We start from the raw sequence: 22,304 nt of genomic DNA, 5'->3' as shown, positions 1-22,304 counted from the left end.
GTAGATAAATTCTGTACTTCTTCCAGATTGTATATAGACTTCTCCGTACAAAATGGTGCAGGAACATCGAGTTGACCTTTACTTTGTCATGCCATAGGTATGCGTGCCATCCAAATATTTTTTTGTATCCCTCTAGGGCTAATAGTTTCTTGTTCTTTAATGTCATCCACTCTTTCAACCAAACTAGGCAGATTGCATCATGGTAAAGTTTCAGGTTGGGCAGTTGCATTCCGCCTCTTTCCTTTGCATCTTGTAAAACTTTCATTTTCACTCGAGGCTTCTTGCCTGCCCATACAAAGTCTGATATTTTCCTCTGCCATTTTTCAAATTGTTTAGAGTCTCTGATGATTGGTATTGTCTGTAGCAAAAACATCACTCTTGGTAACACATTCATTTTAACTGCTGCAATCCTACCCAACCATGACAGATTAAGCCTATTCCATTTAATCAAGTCTCTCTCAATCTGAATCCATAGTTTTTCATAATTGTTCTTGAATAAATCTATATTCTTTGCAGTCAGTTCAATTCCCAAATATTTCACCTTACTTGTTACTTCACAGTCCGTTGTTTCCATTAACAGTTGTTGTTTCTGCTTAGTCATATTTTTGCATAGTATCTTTGACTTCTTTTTGTTGATATAGAAACCTGCCAAGTCTCCAAACTCCTTGATCTTATCTATCACTTTTGGCATGTTCTCCAATGGGTCCTCTACGATTAACATTATATCATCCGCAAATGCTCTGACCTTGTATGAATAGTCCTTTATTTTTATTCCTCGAATTTCCTCATCTTGTCGTATTTGTATCATCAAGATCTCCAATACTAAAATGAACAACAGTGGAGACAACGGGCAACCTTGTCTTGTTCCTTTACTTATAATCAGTTTCTTAGTCAATTCATCGTTCACCACAATTGCTGCAGTCTGGTCTTTGTAGATTTCCTTAATTGCTCTGATGAATCTTTCTCCTAATTGTAGCTTTTCCATAGTGGCAAACATAAAGTCCCAGTTTAAATTGTCAAATGCCTTTTCAGCGTCAACAAAGAAGAAACCAACCTCTTTATCACAACGCTTATCATAATATTCAATAACATCAATCACTGTCCTTAAATTGTCTCTTATTTGTCTGTCTGGCAAAAAGCCTGCTTGCTCCTCCTCTATAACTTCCGAAAGCCACCCCTTCATTCTCTCCGCCAGTATCTTCGCAAAAATTTTATAGTCATTGTTGAGTAACGATATAGGTCTGTAATTTTTCACATTAGTCAAATCTTGGCCCTCTTTTGGGATCAATGATATGTTCGCTTCAGACCAAGTGTCTGGAATCCTTTGATCCCTTAGAACTCCATTGATCACCTCCTTTAGGAATGGTGCCAGCTCATTGGCCATAGTCTTATAAAATTTAGCTGTAAGTCCATCTGGCCCTGGCGCCTTTCCTAGATTTGCAGATTGTATTGCCTTACTTATTTCCTCATCCGTTACTTCACTATTCAATTTACTTCTCCAAGCGTCCGAGATTTCTGGTAGCGTCATTTTCTCCAGATATGACGCTATTGAGTCTTTATTTACTTCTTTCTTGTTGTACAGTTTAGCGTAGAATTTATAAAAGGCTCTACTAATGGTAGTCTGTTCCAAATACGTTTTGTCATCTTCACAAATTTTGTTTATTGTTTTCTTTTCCCTTCTCTTCTTCAGTTGCCATGCCAGGTACTTCCCAGGTTTATTTGCACCCTCAAACGCTTTCTGGTTCAGCCTTTTGAGATTCCACTCCAATTCTTTATTACTCATTGCTGTTAGCTGTTCTTGCAATACTTTAATTTCCTGGTATAATTTCTTTTTCCCTGGTCTCTTTTTTAACTGTATTTCCTTAGCTTTTATTTTCTCCTCAATCTCTTGTCTCTTCTCCTCTTTCTTCTTTCTTGCTCTACCATTTAAGTCCATTAGTATGCCCCTTATAACCGCCTTGTAAGCATCCCAAACTTTATCAGTTGGTACTTCTTTATTCACGTTGTATTGTATGAAAAACTTTGTCTCTCTTCTCAATATTTCCATATTCTCTTTTTCCTGTAGCAAGTCCTCATTTATTCTCCATGCTTTCCTTTTTCTCCTTTTCCCTAATTTCCACATAATTGGGTTATGATCTGAGCCTACCATCGGCATTATTTCTACATCTTTAGTCCATAACGCCAAATCTTTTGAGGCCCAGATCATGTCAATTCTTGATAATGTGGAGTGCCTTGCAGAATAAAAAGTAAACTGTCTGCTTTTAGGATGTTCTCTCCTCCATACATCTTCAAGAGTCTCTTGTTGAGTCAGCTCAAAAAAGAGCTTTGGTAATAGTCCTCTTTTCTTTTGTGCCATTGTAGTCTTTTTATCCAGTTCCAAGTCTGTCACTCCATTGAAGTCTCCAGCAAGAATTATCTGATCATATGAAAGATCGTCTAAATGCTTCCTCAAATCCTCAAAGAAGCTCTCTTTTGCACCATTAGGTGCGTAAATTCCGACTACCAACACTCTCTTTAGGTTCCAAGTACATTCCACTGCTACAAATCTGGCTTCCACATCTTTCATTATGAATTTTGGTTGTAGCTCCTCTTTTACATACAACACCACTCCTCTTTTTTTCTTACTTGAGGCCGCTACAAAGTCCTTGCCCAATTTCCCCAGTTTTAAATATTTTACATCCTGTTTTCGAATATGAGTCTCTTGCAAACAAACAATCTCACATTTTTGTTTTAGTAGCCAGTGAAAAATATTTTTTCTCTTATTCGGTGAATTTAGTCCATTTACATTCCAAGATAATACTTTACACTCCATATTCATAATCTTGTTGGTAAGTCTTTTTCATTGTCCCTTATAAATCGCTCCATCTCCCGCTCAGATCTGATACGCTTTTTGGCACCTCCAAATTCAAAGGACAAACCCTCTGGGAGCTCCCATCTGTACCTGATTTTCATGTCCTTCAACATCTGGATTAGCGCTTTATATTTTTTCCGATCTAGTAACACTGATCTGGGTAGTTCCTTCATTATAATGATTGTCTTGCCATCGATCTCCAATGGATCTTGAAACTGTTTAGTCACAATCTTCTCTTTCATATTTCTTGTTGTAAATTGTACAATCACATCTCTTGGTACTTTCCTCTGGGTTGCAATTCTCGAGTTCACACGATATGCCACATCCAGGATAGCCACAACATCCTCCTCCTCCTTCCCCAGGTATTCAGCTAACACCTCCGTCATCTGCTCTTGCGCTGTCTTTCCTTCCACTTCCGGCAGGCCGCGAAATCTCAGCTGCTTCTCCATATGTCTACTTTCCGCAACCGCCATCCTTCCCCTCATCAGCCTCATCTCTGTTTGTTGCGTATCTGCTAAGTTCTCCATCGCTCCTTCTACTGTTTTAACTCTCTGCTGCGTCCCTTGTAATTCACTTTGTATTGTTTCCATACCTTTCTTCACTTCTGACAGCTCCGATTTTACTTCTGACAGCTCCGATTTTACTGTCTGTTTAACCTCTTTGATCAGCTCCAATTTCATGTCTTTAAATTCTTTAATCACCTCCAAAAGTTTTTTATCCAGGTTTTCTATTGCCGATTGCCACTCTTTCTTCAACATCGTGGGGCTTGCTTTGGCTCGCTCCCACGAGTCCGCTCTCTTCCTTAGCTCCGTGGCGTTAAATTTAGTACCTTTTTTATTTCAAATGTCCCGGTCTTCTTGCATAAATTGATTTTAAAGGGTCCAAAATGTCGGGCGTCTTTTCTCTATGGTCTCTCTATGATTTTATAATCCAATATGGCCTACTTCCTTTTCCGCTGAGGCCGCGACCCTTCCCCTCTCAAAGATGGCGATTCCCTTCTTCCTGCCCTCCAGCAAGGGCCGCTTCTCTCCAGCCGCTCTATTGTTGTTACGCACTTCCTGTCTCCCGTCTTCCCACAGCAGATCTCGCGATGGTGTCTTTTTCTCACAGCTCCAAAGCCACAGGTATTCAAAACAATAGTCCGATTTCTTTAATAACTTCTTTAAACTTAGTCTCTTTTCAAATACAACTCCTGCCGAAGCTTCCCCTCCTTTTCACTAGTCTGTTGCAGTTTAAAAGTCTACTTTTTTTCCTCTCTGTTTTTATCAATCTGTCCCGTATCGGAAGATAGTGATCTTTACCTTCCCTTCACTTTCCTCGGGTTGTAATCGCTGTTTCGATTTCAAGTTCTCCTTTCCACTTCTTCCCCCAATCGAAGCTTGGGTATGTAGGTCTTATGCCAGCCGAATTGGCCCCAAAACTGCCGCAGAGATTGTAGCCGACCCGTCGCAAGGTGGGACCTCAAGGATCGGGAGGGGACCCGTTACACAGAGCCCCCCCTCGTCCGAGATCTAACTCACCCTAGGGTCTTGAGCGTTCTTTGCCTGCTCTCCGCCTGAAAGCAGTCGGCCGCGGGCTATTTTCACCCCGCCGGCCGCTTAAAACGGCAGTCCGGTCAGCTCCGCAAATGGAGCTGCGTTAGACCTCCATGAATCCCAAACCGGAAGTCACTTTCCACTCCACTTTGGCTGGATCATGCCTGAAATAAATAAACGATTCCGAAACAGAAACCATAAATTCACAATGCAACTGTGGGAATCAGTTAGAATCAAGCATCGTTAGACACAAAACTCGATCGAAATTGGTAGTGAAGATGAAGAACTGTGAAAACTGTGATGTCAAAATAAAGAGAACACCACTACTCAGACTGGCAGTGGGTCTCCAGGGTCTCAGGCAGAGGTCTCTCATGTGTCAGAACTGTGGCTAGATAAAATCCTTACTCCAGTCTGCCTTCTGCAATTAGACAAAAGTCCATTGTTTCCAAAAAGCATTTAATGAAGAAAAAGATTATTATAGTCCACTGGCCTGAATGCAATATCCAGGTTGGTACATATGCATTGTTACCAATGCCAGGCAAAGCAAGAGATATATATTAAATATCATAGCTGACCTATCCTCCCCACACAGTTCTCAAAATATTCCCTTTGAAGCTGCAAAAGCGAAAGCTTCCCCAAGGCCGGTTCTTGGTGGAACGTTGGTAGCCAAAACAATGCTGGTCTGTGAGATAGCTGCCTGGGAACCTCTGCACCTGGGGAAGAAAACACTGAATACTGAAAGGATTAAATATGGCGTCGGTTAAGCATAAGTATACAGAAAAGCATTCTGATCCCGACATTCTGCCCCCCCTAAGAACCCCCCCCCCCCGGTTTATGTGGGTAGCGAGAGTGGAACGCTTTCACCAGTCTAGGGGCATGGACATGTACAGCACTGACCCACTCATCAAATCCAGAATCAAAGTCCTTCCACCTAATTAAGTAAAACAGCTGGTTTCATTTAATTTTTGAGTCCAGTATTTGTTGTACTTCGTAGTGGGTCTGGTCATCGATTAACGTTGGAATAGGGGGGCCTTTCATGTGCCACTGGTTATCTGTTGGAGCCCTTTTCAGGAGGCTGACATGGAAAGTATCATGTACGTAGCGTAGGTTCTTTGGCAAATCTAAAGCAACAGTCACTTTGTTTATTACTTTACGCACTGGGAAAGGTCCTAATAATTTCAAAGCTAGTTTCCTGCTGGTTTGAGATAATTTTAAGTTTTTTGTAGACAGATAGACAAGATCGCTAGGTTGTAAATCCCATTCCGCCGCACGGTGGCGGTCGGCGTATTTCTTGTCGTCCTGCTTGGCTTTGTCAAGGTGTTTTTTGATTTGAGTCCATTGCTGAGCTGCTGTCCCCCACCACTCGGTGACGTCCTGAGAAGCGGTAGTTGGAGGGGGAAGCGCTTCGAACGGGAACGGCTTGAAATGGAAGCCATAAACTACTTTGAAAGGGGTTTCTCCTGTAGACGCGTGTACACTGTTATTATAGGAAAACTCTGCTAACGGGAGCAAATCAACCCAATTGTCTTGCTGGAAGTTGATGTAGCATCTTAAAAATTGTTCCAATATCTGGTTAGTTTTTTCGGACTGTCCATCTGTTTCTGGGTGATGGCTTGAACTGAGCCCTTGTTCAATTCCCAGTAGTTGCAAAAGCTCCCGCCAGAAGTTGGCAACGAATTGCCCGCCGCGATCCGAAATCACCTTGGATGGAAAAGAATGTATTTTCACAATGTTTTTCATAAAAATATCAGCTAGTTTTCTAGCGGAGGGAATGGTGGTGCACGGTATAAAGTGTGCTTGCTTGGAAAATAAATCGACCACGACCAAAATACAATTATGCCCCTTAGAGGGGGGTAGGTCAGTAATAAAGTCCATAGAAATAATCTCCCATGGTTGACTTGGCGTTTCTAAGGGCTGCAAAAGCCCCGGAGGTTTGCCCTTTCGAGATTTGGCGCTGAGACAGATGGGGCAAGAGGCTACGTATTGGGAAATGTCCTTGCGCATGCCTGGCCACCAAAATTGGCGTTGCACCAAGTGGAGCGTCTTTAAGTAACCGTAGTATCCTGCTGTGGGGGCATCGTGACACCGTTGTAAAACATCCTTTCTCAGACATTTAGGCACATAAAAACGGTCTCCCCAAAGCCATTCCCCCGTGGCGGATTGTTGCAGTTTGTCTTTGGGCGCTTCCCCTCCCTCCTTCTCCACTTCGGCTTTCAGCTTTTCTCTCCACCCCTGATCGGGTGACGGGGAGGGCTTGGCGCGACTGCGTGTAGTCATCACACCCCCTAATTGCATAGGCGAAAACACCGTGTTGACTGTCTCCTCCCTTTTTACTTTTATGTTGGGGCATGCGTGAGAGAGCGTCAGCGAGAAAGTTAGTTTTGCCTGGTAGAAAGTTTAAGGTAAAATTGAAGTTCGAGAAGAATTCCGCCCATCGCAATTGTTTGGCGTTTAGTCTGCGAGGGCTGCGCAGGACCTCTAAATTCTTGTGATCCGTCCAGACTTCGAACGGATGTCGGGCTCCCTCTAGCCAATGTCTCCAATTTGTGAGCGCTGCTTTAACAGCGAAGGCTTCCTTTTCCCATACATTCCAATTTCTTTCCGCCTCAGAAAACTTTCTAGAAAGGAAGGCGCAAGGTTTGAGATTTCCGTCCTCCCCCCGCTGCAATAGCACACCCCCAATTGCCATATCGCTGGCATCGACCTGTACTATGAAGGGGCGGTTTTCGTCAGGGTGTTGTAGGACGGGTTCTGAGACAAATTGCTCTTTTAATTGATTGAATGCTGCCTCGCATTCGGGTGTCCATGAGAGCTTAGCACCAGGTTTTTTTGCTTGCTCCCCCTTGTCTTTCGTTTTTAACAGTTCAGTTAAGGGGAGCGTGGTTTGGGCGAAATTAGCAATGAATTCTCTATAGAAATTGGCAAACCCTAGAAACGACTGTAATTCTTTTCTGGTGGAGGGGACTTGCCAATTTAATACAGCTTGTATTTTTTCTGGGTCCATTTTCAAGCCCTCTGACGATATACAATAGCCCAGATAAGTGAGTTTTGTTTTGTGGAACTCACATTTTGAAAGTTTAATAGGCAGTTTGTTATTCATAAGTGTAGTTAGTACCTTTTGTACCAGTTCCACATGTTCTTCCTCTGTTTGTGAGTAAATCAACACATCATCAAGATACACCACTACCCCCTGGTACAGAAATTCATGAAGAACTTCATTGATCATGGACATGAAGACCGACGGGGCGCCAGTCAAGCCGAAAGGCATTACTAAATATTCATATTGTCCGAGTGGGGTATTGAACGCGGTTTTCCATTCATCCCCTTCCCGGATACGGACATGGAAGTAAGCATCTTTTAAATCTAATTTAGTAAAGATCTTACCTTGGGCCACGACGTTGAGTAGATCTTTGATGAGTGGAATGGGGTAGGCGTTGCTAGCGGACACAGCGTTTAGTCCCCGAAAATCAGTACACAGTCTCAAGCCCCCATCCTTCTTTTTCACGAACAAAACTGGGGCTGCATGGGAACTATTGGCTGGACGGATGAAACCCCTTTGCAAATTGAGATCAATGAACTTCTGAAGTTCGTCTCTTTCGTTGGGGCTCATAGGGTATAACCGACCCTTTGGCAGGGAAGCCCCTGGTAAAATTTCCACGGCACAGTCCGTCCTCCTATGCGGAGGGAGCGTATTGGCCTCTTCCTCTGTGAAGGCTTGAGTGAATGCCCTATATTGTTTAGGTATTTGGTTAATTTCTTCTTGGGTGAGTAGAGCTGAATCAGACATAGTGGGATTTCTTCCCCAGTTTTGATCCCAACGATGATTTTTGCAAGATTCATGGGTGAACGTAATACTCCCTTCTGCCCAATCGATGTGGGGGTTGTGATCACACAACCATCGGCTTCCCAGTATCAGGGGATATTTAGCTGTGGCACTAATGACAAAGGATCTGATTTCCCAATGTGATCCCATGCCGGTTAAGATCGGAGCAGTCTCTGTGGTAACCGGATTCATGTTAGTGCCATCCATTTGTTCAAAAATGACGGGTATATCCAACTCTTTCACTGGGAGCACTAGCCCATTAACTAGGGCGGGTGCAATAATGTCTCTAGAGCAGCCCGAATCAATAAGGGCTTGCACACGGATGTGCATCTTCTTGTCAGCATTTACTAACGTTACAGGGATGAATAGTATGGACCCTGGGGGTCGGCTTAACACCGGACCAGACTTACGTGTGATCTGCCGTTTGGGTCCTTTTACGACAGATCCATTTCGTTTCCCGACTCCGGGCTCTCGGGATTACCTTCCCCAATCAGGGCTGTTTGATCGTCTTCAATGATCTCCTCCAACTCCAGTCCTCTATCTGGGAAACTCTTTCTTGGCGCTCCCCTACTCCTCAGGGCAGCTCTGGGTACCGGAGAAGGGCGCGGCGGCGCCGGGCTGATTAGGGGAGCTGGGCGTCGTAATTGGAGTGGAGGTCTTTGAACAGGCCCATATGGGCATTGCGCTGCGAAATGGCCACCCTGGCCGCACTGTAAGCACAATCCCTGTTGCCATCTAGCATCTCGCGCTCCTTGGGTGGCATATCCAGTTCCCCTGCTCCCCCTCAGAGACAAAGGTGTGGAGGAGCGTCTTTGGCTCGGGGCTTGCTGATGTTGTTCTGCTAGACGAACTTCCCGGAGTCGATTTTCAACTTCACAAGTCAACTGTATCCATCCTAACAGTGTAGGCGGATTGTCTTGCATGAGCGCTCGGTCTAGCAATTTTGGATTCAATCCTTGTTTACACAAGATGATCTTGGTGGACTCCTCGCACCTAGGGCATTTCGCAGCGAGTTGCCGGAATTGTGTGGCATAGTCTCTAGCCGACATGCTGCCTTGCCTAATTGCTTGCAACTCCGTTCTAGCCCGTGTTTCCTCCAAGGGATCTTCATATTGCGCCCGAATAGCATCCACTAACCCTTGGAGAGTTTCTAACTCGGGGGCCCCTACATTATATAGTCCCACGTACCAGTCAGCAGCTTTACCTTGGAGACGCGATCCCAGATGCTCTATCTGGCTGGCCTCGCTTCCAAACAGGTGTCCCCAACGATTAAAAAATTGCACCACTTGTACCAGGAAAAATCCCAATTTGGAAGGGTCTCCATCAAAAGTAGCGTCCAGTTTGACCCATCCCATGGGTAGATCTTGTCTGGGGGTTTGGTCTGGCATGGGGTAAACGTCCATTGGCCCCAGTTGCAACAGAGGTTGGCGCGGGTGTGAATACGGCTGAGGTTGGGGGACCGGTTGCCTTGGAGTCGGCTGCGGGTACAGAGGTTGTAGGGGCGGAGGGGCCACCGGCCCAGTTAGCGGTATCGGCCTCGGAGACGGCAGGGGCCCCCTCGGTGTAGGTTGGCGCGGGTGGCGGTTGGGTTGGCGCTGGTCGGGTGGGGCGAGGTCCCCTCAGTGAGGTCTGCGTTCCTTGAACCACCCGCGGCGTAATTGGTTGATTCGCTTGAGTTGTCGGTGGGTAAATTATAGGGGAAGTCGGCCCGCGTGGTTGTGCCGGCAAAGTTCCTGGAACCACCGTCGGTGTGGTGGGCTGACTCGCTTGGGTGGTTGGTGGAGGAATTATAGGGGAAGTCGGTCTGCGTGGCGGTTCTTCCTCCTCCTCCTCCTCGGTCTCCTCGCTGCTGCTGGAATCAGTGGTTGCAGGCTGGTCTGGGCGCCGATCCTCCGGACTCGGTTCACCACCTCCTGCCGTCAAGAGGGATCTCCCTCCAGTGGCCCCGATTTCCTCCCCCGTTTCTGGTGGTTGTTGCGGCCATATCTGGTCTTGCAAGTTAGCCAAACTCTGGCTGATGCCAGAGAGACCCGTTGGCGGGGCCCTGTCTCTGTCTCCCGCCACTAAAACTGAAAGCAGATGCACAGCGTTGGCTAGACTCTCTTCCATATTCTGTAGTCTGTTCTCCAACCTCTGTACTCTGTCCGTGGACTGCTGCGGATCTTCCGTATCCCCAGTAGTTGGAGGGATTGTCGGGTGGTCCGTGCTCAGCGTCTGTTGCCACGGCAGGGGTGCTTCTACCCCTTGTTCTTCCTGCGACCGCGCAGCAAGTACACCTTTAGTTAATCCGGTGATTGCTGAAATCCCCGAATCAATGGCAATGGTCCTACTCTGGAGTTGTGCCCATTGATGCTCTCCGACATCCGGCTCCCCCGCTCCCGGGGTGACTTCGGAATAGTCCCAGCTCAGAGCACTCTGTTGGGAAGTATCCCCTTCCACTCGCTCGGCCGTCCTGTTCCAGAACAGCCATGGACGGCTCTCAACTCACTCCGGTATAGATCCCAGACTACGCCGGCTATCCAACTGTATTTGGGTAAATATCGCGCTGATCCTCCGCTCTCTCGTCTCTCTGGGCCGGGCACCCCACTGCGTCGGGGTCGGCACGCTGAATAATGGAACGGCTGATGCGCTGGGCCTCGTTCCCTCTGTACTGGGAGCGAGGGTAAAAATGGTTGTAACCGTGGAGCCTTGTCTCCTTGGCACAACTTGAGCAGATTCCGAACCTCGAGGACCGGGAGAGACATATGGATCGAACAAAGGGTCCCGGGGCGGGACAGCTTTGGAGTCCGTTTGATCCGGTTGAGGCATTGGAAAGAGGATTGGTAACAAAATGTCAGAACTGTGGCTAGATAAAATCCTTACTCCAGTCTGCCTTCTGCAATTAGACAAAAGTCCATTGTTTCCAAAAAGCATTTAATGAAGAAAAAGATTATTATAGTCCACTGGCCTGAATGCAATATCCAGGTTGGTACATATGCATTGTTACCAATGCCAGGCAAAGCAAGAGATACATATTAAATATCATAGCTGACCTATCCTCCCCCCACAGTTCTCAAAATATTCCCTTTGAAGCTGCAAAAGCGAAAGCTTCCCCAAGGCCGGTTCTTGGTGGAACGTCGGTAGCCAAAACAATGCTGGTCTGTGAGATAGCTGCCTGGGAACCTCTGCACCTGGGGAAGAAAACACTGAATACTGAAAGGATTAAATATGGCGTCGGTTAAGCATAAGTATACAGAAAAGCATTCTGATCCTGACATCATGTCACCTTCTGCCTCATCCTGAACCTGGGACCTTCTGGGAGCCAGTTTGGTGTAGTGATTAAGAGCATGGGACTCTAAGCTGGAGAGCTGGGTTTGATTCTCCACTCCTCCACTTGAAGCTAGCTGGGTGACCCTGGGTCAGTCACAGCTCTCTCAGAGCTCTCTCAGCCCCACCCACCTCACAGGGTGATTGCTGTGGGGATAACAATGGTACTTTGTAAACCGCTCTGAGTGGGCATTAAATTGTCCTGAAGGGGGCTATATAAATCAAATGTTATTATTATTATCTGGGATGCCAAGCAGTCTGCATAACTGAGCCATGGCCCCTCGCCATGCTTTCATGCAGCTCCCATTCATTACCATTGGAGTTCTACTGGATCACTTCCCAGGTGGGTCTGATCTATCTGTCTTTTACTTTGTTACCTTAATAATACCCAAAATCTCCTGCCTGGGGCAGCTGCCTTCCCATGCCTCAGGGCAGAACTGCCTCTGCATGCAGGAAAAACAATAGCACCAACATGTACATTCTTATAGAAAAATTCACATATGAACAATTTCACACAATGACCATTTACATGCTTTCTGTGCAGGAAAGGTATAACACACGAAGCAGACCGAAGACTCTTTTCAGAAGCAGTGCTATTCTGTGAAATCACAACTAACACCTTTAGGGCAACTCACCAGGATTAGAAGAGGCTGCAAACCGAGCTGTTCTACTTGCACCTGTCGGAGACAGAGCAGAGCAGAGCAGAGAGTGGGGGACAGCATCTTGCACTGTGAAGTGAGAGAGATGCCCAGAAAATGTGGATATAATAGAATAGAGGATGCTTTAGTTCTGTATAGAAGACTTGCAAGGGCAATGCACTCCACAGAGAGAATGGAGGAGGAGCCTACCTCATAGGTGGACTGTTGCAACTCTGTCCTCCTGCCCCCCTCCCTTGTTCCTACTCTGTGCATGGCCTCAACAGCCCTGACTCCCACAAGCGTAGCTGGCAGCAGGTACAGTGCTGAAAGGGTGGGGTGGAGTGAAGTGGGCTTTGGCAGATGTGCTGGCACTATATTGCCCTGCTGTCAGCATGATGCCATGCCAGTGTCACGCTTTGCCGTGCAAATGGGGAACACACTTTTCTAGCCACGTTGAAGCAAGCAGCGTGGGATCTGAAAGTGCCCCTTTTCACACCACTTGCAAGTGTCATGAAAAGGGTGGCTTTCAAACTTCCTACCCTGCAGCTTTTTTCCCCCATGGGAGAGGGAGGAAAGTAGTGGAGTGGGAAGTTTGAAAGGAAACAGCACTTTTTTGGCTGTTTGCGAAGCAATCCGAATTGCTTTGGAAAGCTTTGATTTGGTATTTCCAAATTGGGCCAGCAATGCTAGGCCCAATTCAGGAATCCCGAATCTTTCTGAATCGGGCCCCATTTGGTTTTTTTTCCAAATTGCACACCCCTAGGTAGCATCTGCCTGATATCAGAAATGTGACTGCATTGCTCTGCATTGGCTGTGTGCAATACTCATAGAGGTGTTGGTTACCTGCTACTCCCCGCTCAGTAGATGTCCATAAGGTTACTTCGTATGGTAGCAAAGACATATTTGACTCTTGAGCTTTTGCTTTATATGGATTATCCTTCATGGCTGGCACCTTCAAGGCTGAAAAACACATTTCCCCATTTAACATGCAGTCATACACAGCCATGTGACCAGAAGGCTATCATTACCCCATTCATAATGTGAACACTGGAAATAGTGGACTGGATTCCATGATCTGTCAACCTAAGGCACTGATGGTAGTAAAGCTTCCTCACTTTGGGATTGCAAGTCCCACATGGATTTGGTGAGCAGAAGTGAACAGGGCTCTCTCCATTTGGGATTTGAACCAGAAGCCTTGGCTAGGCTTTGTCTGTGCCTTTCCACTGTGCCAGGTATGTCTTTGCAGAGTACCCTGCCTGCTCTATATGGTTGATTATCTATGGCAGGTATTTGTTGTGTAGGTTCTAATCTAAGAAACTTGGCTGCAGTCAGTCACTCAAACCCTTCTCTGCAGAGCTCCATGGAGGACCTTCACTCCACGACTCTTGCCGGATGCCCCAAAAATGCTTGTTTCAGAGGGGAGAGATGTGTTTCTTCCCTTGATGTATTCCATACATAGAGCTAAACTACACGATACAAATTACATGTGTAGAGCACGTGATTGCACTTACAGGGGTTTCCCTGTTACTTTCTTGTTCACTTGCATTTTTAAGCCACACAGGAGTAAATGCCGTGTATGGACTGGCATGGGTTTCCTCCCTGTTCCTCTGAGATGATGGATGGTATCACGTGATGTACCTTCTCTTAGCACATGCTCAAAATTTCCTCAGCCGTACAGAGCAAATTTGATAAAATTCAAATATTGTTTCCAATGGAAAACTAAATTTGGGGCTTACCAGGGGCTGAGGGGTCAATTTTTGACATAATTTAACCAAATTTGCTGGGGACCTACTCCTAACTGTCCTCTAACAGCCCCCCAACTTCCATAAGATTGGACTTCAGGCAGCCATTTTATGCCCCCTCCCCCAAGAAGGTGCCTCCAGCTACCTCCACTCTCCATTATTCCCTATGAGGAAAACTAGGGGAACTCTATAGGGGGCTGGGGTGATAGTTTGCAAGCAAAATCCACCAAATTTGCAGGGGCCTACTCCTAACTCTCCACTAAAGACCTTCCAAGTTTCAGGGGGGGGGGGTCACATTTCCCATTGGAAACAATGGCCAAATGTTATCGAATTTTCTCTGTACTGCTGAGGAAGATGTGAGCATGCATAAAGAGAAGGTGTATCATGGGATACTATCCCTCATCTTCCCCCATGCGGACCAAAATTTGTGCTCTGCACCAGCAACTCATTGATTATGACCGTGGAAACTCACAAATGCAGCTACACAAAGTTACAGGACACGTGCATTGACTGGTTACAGGACATGTTCTCAGATTTGGGAAAGGTCAACACAAGCACGTTGGAGCGCACACACTTCTAAACACTTGCACAAACACACATAAGTTGTCTTATATATTTTGGCCGATTGGGTGTGAATACATTAATCCACATTGGTTGCCCAAGTTTGTGTGCGCTACTCACACTGTGTCTCAGAGGTATGTTTCTGCAGTTCAGTTAACAAACGCTTGATTTCTTCCAATCGTATACCTGTAGAGCTGACACTAGATAGGCGCTGGTTGACTTTTGCTGGATATGCATTATCCTTCAGGGCTGAAAAACACATTTCCCTCTTTTAAAAAGCTGTTACATACATAGTCATCTAACTAAACGCTATCCTCACCCCATCCACCATGTGAACACCAGAAATAGTGGGTTGGATCCCATGATCTGTCAGCTTAAGGCACTGATGATAGCAAAGCTTCCTCAACTTTCTCTACCCTTGGGGCAACAAGGTCGATCCTGCTAATTATCACCCAATTAAACCTTGTATCATCAGTCAGGAAATTATACTCTTCCCTTTTGTATCAAAGATTACTGGAATGGATCAAGACCAACCAGATCTTAGGTTGGGAACAAACTGGCTTTAGGAGAGGATTTTCCACCACTGATCACTGTTTAATTCTTAACGAGTCCAGTAGCACCTTTAAGACTAACCAATTTTATTGTAGCATAAGCTTTCGAGAATCAAGTTCTCTTCGTCAGATGCCTGATCAAAACTGGGCAGATACAGAAGAGGAGGGGAGAAGAGAGAGAGAGAGGAAAGAAGGGGACATATATCACAAGGGGGCAGAATGCAATTAGCGTGGAGGCAATCAAAACATTCCTTTGCTTGGAAATGTAAACATCTCCTTTTGGTGTGCAGTCAGTTTGCCGTACTAGTTTGTAGCAGTGAAAGTATCCAATTCCTATGTAGTATAAGCCTTCGATAACCGCAGCTCTCCCTGCCAGCTGCATCTGACAAAGAGAACTGTGGTCCCCGAAAGCCCACACCAGGCGTCACTGGGCTCCCCCAGATCACGCCTCTGTAAAGAGAATCTGTTACCTGTGATAATGTGATAACCATTCATAGTCTCTATTCAGTCCCAGCTTGACAGAGTCAAATTTGCATATGAATTCCAGTTCAGCAGCCTCCCGTTGGATTTTGTTTTTGAAAGGTTTCTGTTGAACCACAGCGACCTTTAAGTCTTTGGTGGAATGTCCTGGTAGATTGAAGTGTTCTCCCACTGGTTTTTGGACGTTTCCATTTCTAATGTCAGATTTGTGTCCATTTATTCTTTTGCGTAGAGGTTGGCTGGTTTGTCCAATGTACAGAGCAGAAGGACATTGTTGGCACATGAGGGCATATATCAGATTGGAGGATGAGCAGCTGTAAGAGCCAGAGACAGTGTAGTTGATGCCATTGGGTCCTGTAATTGTATTCCCTGGGTAGATATAGGGGCAGAGCTGGCATCTGGGTCTGTTGCAGGGCCTGGTACCTGTGCTGGTGACTCTGCTGGCCGATTCATGATTGTAAGTGAGAAGTCGTTTAAGATTGGGGGGCTGTCTGTAGGCAAGGAAAGGTCTTCCACCCAGGGCTTCTGAGAGAGAGGTATCATTTTCCAGGATGGGTTGTAGCTCACTGATGATACGTTGGATGGGTTTGAGCTGGGAGCTATAGGTGACAACCAGTGGTGTTCTGTTGTTAGTTCCTTTAGGTTTGTCCTGGAGCAGACTGTTTCTGGGTACTAGTCTGGCCCTGTTAATTTGTTTCTTCACTTCATTTGGTGGGTACTGTAGTCCCAAAAATGCTTGTTGTAAATCTCTTAAGTGTGAGTCTCGGTCGAGAGCATTGGAGCAGATACGGTTGTAACGTAAGGCTTGGCTGTAGACAATAGACCGAGTGGTATGTTTAGGGTGGAAGCTGGAGGCATGTAGATATGAGTATCGGTCTGTTGGTTTCCGGTATAAGGTGGTATTTATTCGTCCATTATGTAGTTGTACAGTGGTGTCCAGGAAGTGTACCTGTTGTGTAGAGTGGTCCAGGCTTAGGTTGACAGTAGGGTGAAAGTTATTGAAGTCCTGATGAAATCTCTCAAGGGCTTCCTTCCCATGGGTCCAAATGATGAAGATGTCATCCAGGAATCTTAAGTATAGTAGTGGTTCCAGTGGATGGGAGCTGAGGAAGCGTTGCTGCATTCTTGTATGTCCATGGGGAGTGTTTTTAATATTTTATTGAGTTCCCTTTTGTATTGTTCAGTGGGGTCAGAAGGTAGTATTTTATAGAATGTTGTGTTGGAGAGTTGTCTTTCTGCTTCTTGTATATAATTTTGTTTGTCCATGATGACAACTGCTCCGCCTTTGTCAGCTTCCTTGATTACGATGCCAGAATTATTTTGGAGGCAGTTTATGGCCTCTCTTTCTCCACGGCTGAGGTTCTGCTTTAGGTGTTGTTGTTTGTCAATTATCTCAGCCTGAGCACGTCTACGGAAGCATTCAATGTAAAAGTCCAATGAGGAGTTACGGCCCTCAGGGGGTGTCCATGTGGAATTCTTTTTCCTGGAGTTTTGTAACGATGGTTGTGTATTGCTGGGTTGGGGGGTGGGGGCTGCTGTGATGGTGTCTGTTCAGTGCTTTGTTCGTCGTTTTGTCCAGCAGAGTGGTTGAAGAATTCTTTCAGTCTTAGGCGTCTAAAATAGGCCTCCAGGTCTCCACAAAGTTGTATGGTTTGTGTGGGTCTGGCTGGGCAAAAGGATAGTCCACGTGAGAGGACTGATTCCTCTGCTGGGCTCAGCTTGTAACTGGAAAGATTGATGATGTTGCTTGGATCCCAAGTGTTTTTGCTCTCTGTTGCAGGCAGGAGTTTTGAGAATTTCTTCTCCTTCTTGTTCTGTAATTCAGTGAATAGGTTACAATAAATAGTTTCTCTGGTTGTGGCAAACATCTCCCAGTTCCCGGTCTGTGCAGAGGGGGTGCACTTCATGGAAGAGTCTAGTTCAGAGAGCTCTTGCTTGATCCATTGTTGCTTGCTGTACATCAGTCCAATGAGGTGAATTAAGAGTTTCCTGGAGTTCTACTGGATCACTTCCCAGGTGGGTCTGATCTCTCTGCCTCCTACTTTGTTACCTTAATAATACCCCAAATCTCCTGCCTGGGGCAGCTGCCTTCCCATGCCTCAGGGGCAGAACTGCCTCTGCATGCAGGAAATAGAATAGCACCAACATGTACATTCTTACGATGGAAAAATTCACATATGGACAATTCCACACAATGACCATTTACATGCTTTCTGTGCAGGAAAGGTGTAACACACGAAGCAGACCAAAGACCCCGTTCAGAAGCAGGGCTATTCTGTGAAATCACAACTAACGTCTTTAGGGCAACTCACCAGGATTAGAAGAGGCTGCAAAGCGAGCTGCTTCACTTGCACCTGTCGGAGGAAGAGCAGAGCAGAGCAGAGAGTGGGGGACAGCATCTTGCCCTGTGAAGTGAGAGAGATGCCCAGAAAATGTGGATATAATGGAACAGAGGATGCTTTAGTTCTGTATAGAAGACTTGCAAGGGCAATGCACTCCACAGAGAGAATGGAGGAGGAGCCTACCTCATAGGTGGACTGTTGCAACTCTGTCCTCCTGCCCCCCTCCCTCGTTCCTACTCTGTGCATGGCCTCAACAGCCCTGACTCCCACAAGTGTAGCTGGCAGCAGGTACAGTGCTGAAAGGGTGGGGTGGGGTGGAGTGGGCTTTGGCAGATGTGCTGGCACTATATTGCCCTGCTGTCAGCATGATGCCATGCCAGCGTCACGCTTTGCCCTGCAAGTGGGGAACACACTTTTCTAGCCACGTTGAAGCAAGCGGCGTGGGATCTGAAAGTGCCCCTTTTCACACCACTTGCAAGTGTCATGAAAAGGGTGGCTTTCAAACTTCCCACCCTGCAGCTTTTTTCCCCCATGGGAGAGGGAGGAAAGTAGTGGAGTGGGAAGTTTGAAAGGAAACAGCACTTTTTTGGCTGTTTGCGAAGCAATCCGAATTGCTTTGGAAAGCTTTGATTTGGTATTTCCAAATTGGGCCAGCAATGCTAGGCCCGATTCAGGAATCCCGAATCTTTCTGAATCAGGCCCGATTTGGGTTTTTTTCCAAATTGCACACCCCTAGGTAGCATCTGCCTGATATCAGAAATGTGACTGCATTGCTCTGCATTGGCTGTGTGCAATACTCACAGAGGTGTGGGTTACCTGCTACTCCCTGCTCAGTAGATGTCCTTACGGTTATTTTGTATGGTAGCACAGACATTTCTGACTCTTGAGCTTTTGCTTTATATGGATTATCCTTCATGGCTGGCACCTTCAAGGCTGAAAAACACATTTCCCCATTTAAAATGCAGTCATACACAGCCATGTGACCAGAAGGCTATCATTACCCCATTCATAATGTGAACACTGGAAATAGTGGACTGGATTCCATGATCTGTCAACCTAAGGCACTGATGGTAGTAAAGCTTCCTCACTTTGGGGTTGCAAGTCCCACATGGATTTGGTGAGCAGAAGTGAACAGGGCTCTCTCCATTTGGGATTTGAACCAGAAGCCTTGGCTAGGCTTTGTCTGTGCCTTTCCACTGTGCCAGGTATGTCTTTGCAGAGTACCCTGCCTGCTCTATATGGTTGATTATCTATGGCAGGTATTTGTTGTGTAGGTTCTAATCTAAGAAACTTGGCTGCAGTCAGTCACTCAAACCCTTCTCTGCAGAGCTCCATGGAGGACCTTCACTCCACGACTCTTGCTGGATGCCCCAAAAATGCTTGTTTCAGAGGGGAGAGATGTGTTTCTTCCCTTGATGTATTCCATACATAGAGCTAAACTACACGATACAAATTACATGTGTAGAGCACGTGATTGCACTTACAGGGGTTTCCCTGTTACTTTCTTGTTCACTTGCATTTTTAAGCCACACAGGAGTAAATGCCGTGTATGGACTGGCATGGGTTTCCTCCCTGTTCCTCTGAGATGATGGATGGTATCACGTGATGTACCTTCTCTTAGCACATGCTCAAAATTTCCTCAGCCGTACAGAGCAAATTTGATAAAATTCAAATATTGTTTCCAATGGAAAACTAAATTTGGGGCTTACCAGGGGCTGAGGGGTCAATTTTTGACATAATTTAACCAAATTTGCTGGGGACCTACTCCTAACTGTCCTCTAACAGCCCCCCAACTTCCATAAGATTGGACTTCAGGCAGCCATTTTATGCCCCCTCCCCCAAGAAGGTGCCTCCAGCTACCTCCACTCTCCATTATTCCCTATGAGGAAAACTAGGGGAACTCTATAGGGGGCTGGGGTGATAGTTTGCAAGCAAAATCCACCAAATTTGCAGGGGCCTACTCCTAACTCTCCACTAAAGACCTTCCAAGTTTCAGGGGGGGGGTCACATTTCCCATTGGAAACAATGGCCAAATGTTATCGAATTTTCTCTGTACTGCTGAGGAAGATGTGAGCATGCATAAAGAGAAGGTGTATCATGGGATACTATCCCTCATCTTCCCCCATGCGGACCAAAATTTGTGCTCTGCACCAGCAACTCATTGATTATGACCGTGGAAACTCACAAATGCAGCTACACAAAGTTACAGGACACGTGCATTGACTGGTTACAGGACATGTTCTCAGATTTGGGAAAGGTCAACACAAGCACGTTGGAGCGCACACACTTCTAAACACTTGCACAAACACACATAAGTTGTCTTATATATTTTGGCCGATTGGGTGTGAATACATTAATCCACATTGGTTGCCCAAGTTTGTGTGCGCTACTCACACTGTGTCTCAGAGGTATGTTTCTGCAGTTCAGTTAACAAACGCTTGATTTCTTCCAATCGTATACCTGTAGAGCTGACACTAGATAGGCGCTGGTTGACTTTTGCTGGATATGCATTATCCTTCAGGGCTGAAAAACACATTTCCCTCTTTTAAAAAGCTGTTACATACATAGTCATCTAACTAAACGCTATCCTCACCCCATCCACCATGTGAACACCAGAAATAGTGGGTTGGATCCCATGATCTGTCAGCTTAAGGCACTGATGATAGCAAAGCTTCCTCAACTTTCTCTACCCTTGGGGCAACAAGGTCGATCCTGCTAATTATCACCCAATTAAACCTTGTATCATCAGTCAGGAAATTATACTCTTCCCTTTTGTATCAAAGATTACTGGAATGGATCAAGACCAACCAGATCTTAGGTTGGGAACAAACTGGCTTTAGGAGAGGATTTTCCACCACTGATCACTGTTTAATTCTTAACGAGTCCAGTAGCACCTTTAAGACTAACCAATTTTATTGTAGCATAAGCTTTCGAGAATCAAGTTCTCTTCGTCAGATGCCTGATCAAAACTGGGCAGATACAGAAGAGGAGGGGAGAAGAGAGAGAGAGAGGAAAGAAGGGGACATATATCACAAGGGGGCAGAATGCAATTAGCGTGGAGGCAATCAAAACATTCCTTTGCTTGGAAATGTAAACATCTCCTTTTGGTGTGCAGTCAGTTTGCCGTACTAGTTTGTAGCAGTGAAAGTATCCAATTCCTATGTAGTATAAGCCTTCGATAACCGCAGCTCTCCCTGCCAGCTGCATCTGACAAAGAGAACTGTGGTCCCCGAAAGCCCACACCAGGCGTCACTGGGCTCCCCCAGATCACGCCTCTGTAAAGAGAATCTGTTACCTGTGATAATGTGATAACCATTCATAGTCTCTATTCAGTCCCAGCTTGACAGAGTCAAATTTGCATATGAATTCCAGTTCAGCAGCCTCCCGTTGGATTTTGTTTTTGAAAGGTTTCTGTTGAACCACAGCGACCTTTAAGTCTTTGGTGGAATGTCCTGGTAGATTGAAGTGTTCTCCCACTGGTTTTTGGACGTTTCCATTTCTAATGTCAGATTTGTGTCCATTTATTCTTTTGCGTAGAGGTTGGCTGGTTTGTCCAATGTACAGAGCAGAAGGACATTGTTGGCACATGAGGGCATATATCAGATTGGAGGATGAGCAGCTGTAAGAGCCAGAGACAGTGTAGTTGATGCCATTGGGTCCTGTAATTGTATTCCCTGGGTAGATATAGGGGCAGAGCTGGCATCTGGGTCTGTTGCAGGGCCTGGTACCTGTGCTGGTGACTCTGCTGGCCGATTCATGATTGTAAGTGAGAAGTCGTTTAAGATTGGGGGGCTGTCTGTAGGCAAGGAAAGGTCTTCCACCCAGGGCTTCTGAGAGAGAGGTATCATTTTCCAGGATGGGTTGTAGCTCACTGATGATACGTTGGATGGGTTTGAGCTGGGAGCTATAGGTGACAACCAGTGGTGTTCTGTTGTTAGTTCCTTTAGGTTTGTCCTGGAGCAGACTGTTTCTGGGTACTAGTCTGGCCCTGTTAATTTGTTTCTTCACTTCATTTGGTGGGTACTGTAGTCCCAAAAATGCTTGTTGTAAATCTCTTAAGTGTGAGTCTCGGTCGAGAGCATTGGAGCAGATACGGTTGTAACGTAAGGCTTGGCTGTAGACAATAGACCGAGTGGTATGTTTAGGGTGGAAGCTGGAGGCATGTAGATATGAGTATCGGTCTGTTGGTTTCCGGTATAAGGTGGTATTTATTCGTCCATTATGTAGTTGTACAGTGGTGTCCAGGAAGTGTTCCTGTTGTGTAGAGTGGTCCAGGCTTAGGTTGACAGTAGGGTGAAAGTTATTGAAGTCCTGATGAAATCTCTCAAGGGCTTCCTTCCCATGGGTCCAAATGATGAAGATGTCATCCAGGAATCTTAAGTATAGTAGTGGTTCCAGTGGATGGGAGCTGAGGAAGCGTTGCTGCATTCTTGTATGTCCATGGGGAGTGTTTTTAATATTTTATTGAGTTCCCT

General features: G+C 45.9%; 1 protein-coding gene across 3 annotated transcripts in view; it reads right to left on the bottom strand.

Annotated features, from left to right (window-relative positions):
* The window catches only part of LOC129338334 (uncharacterized), a 90,851-nt gene that overhangs the window by 48,013 nt on the left and 20,534 nt on the right, over positions 1-22,304 (bottom strand). For all 3 annotated transcript variants that reach the window (XM_054992468.1, XM_054992471.1, XM_054992470.1), the window contains exons 10-14: positions 20,224-20,352; positions 18,646-18,762; positions 17,800-17,892; positions 14,577-14,705; positions 12,997-13,113 (exon numbers count right to left, since the gene is read on the bottom strand). In XM_054992468.1, coding sequence (XP_054848443.1) covers positions 12,997-13,113; positions 14,577-14,705; positions 17,800-17,892; positions 18,646-18,762; positions 20,224-20,352 — 585 coding nt within the window. The remainder of the gene's footprint in view (positions 1-12,996; positions 13,114-14,576; positions 14,706-17,799; positions 17,893-18,645; positions 18,763-20,223; positions 20,353-22,304) is intronic.

The sequence above is a fragment of the Eublepharis macularius genome, chromosome 12 (genome assembly GCF_028583425.1).
Source record: "Eublepharis macularius isolate TG4126 chromosome 12, MPM_Emac_v1.0, whole genome shotgun sequence".
Classification (NCBI taxonomy): Eukaryota; Metazoa; Chordata; class Lepidosauria; order Squamata; family Eublepharidae; genus Eublepharis; species Eublepharis macularius.
Note: the sequence above shows the minus strand (reverse complement) of the source record. Positions and strands in the feature narration are given on the sequence as shown.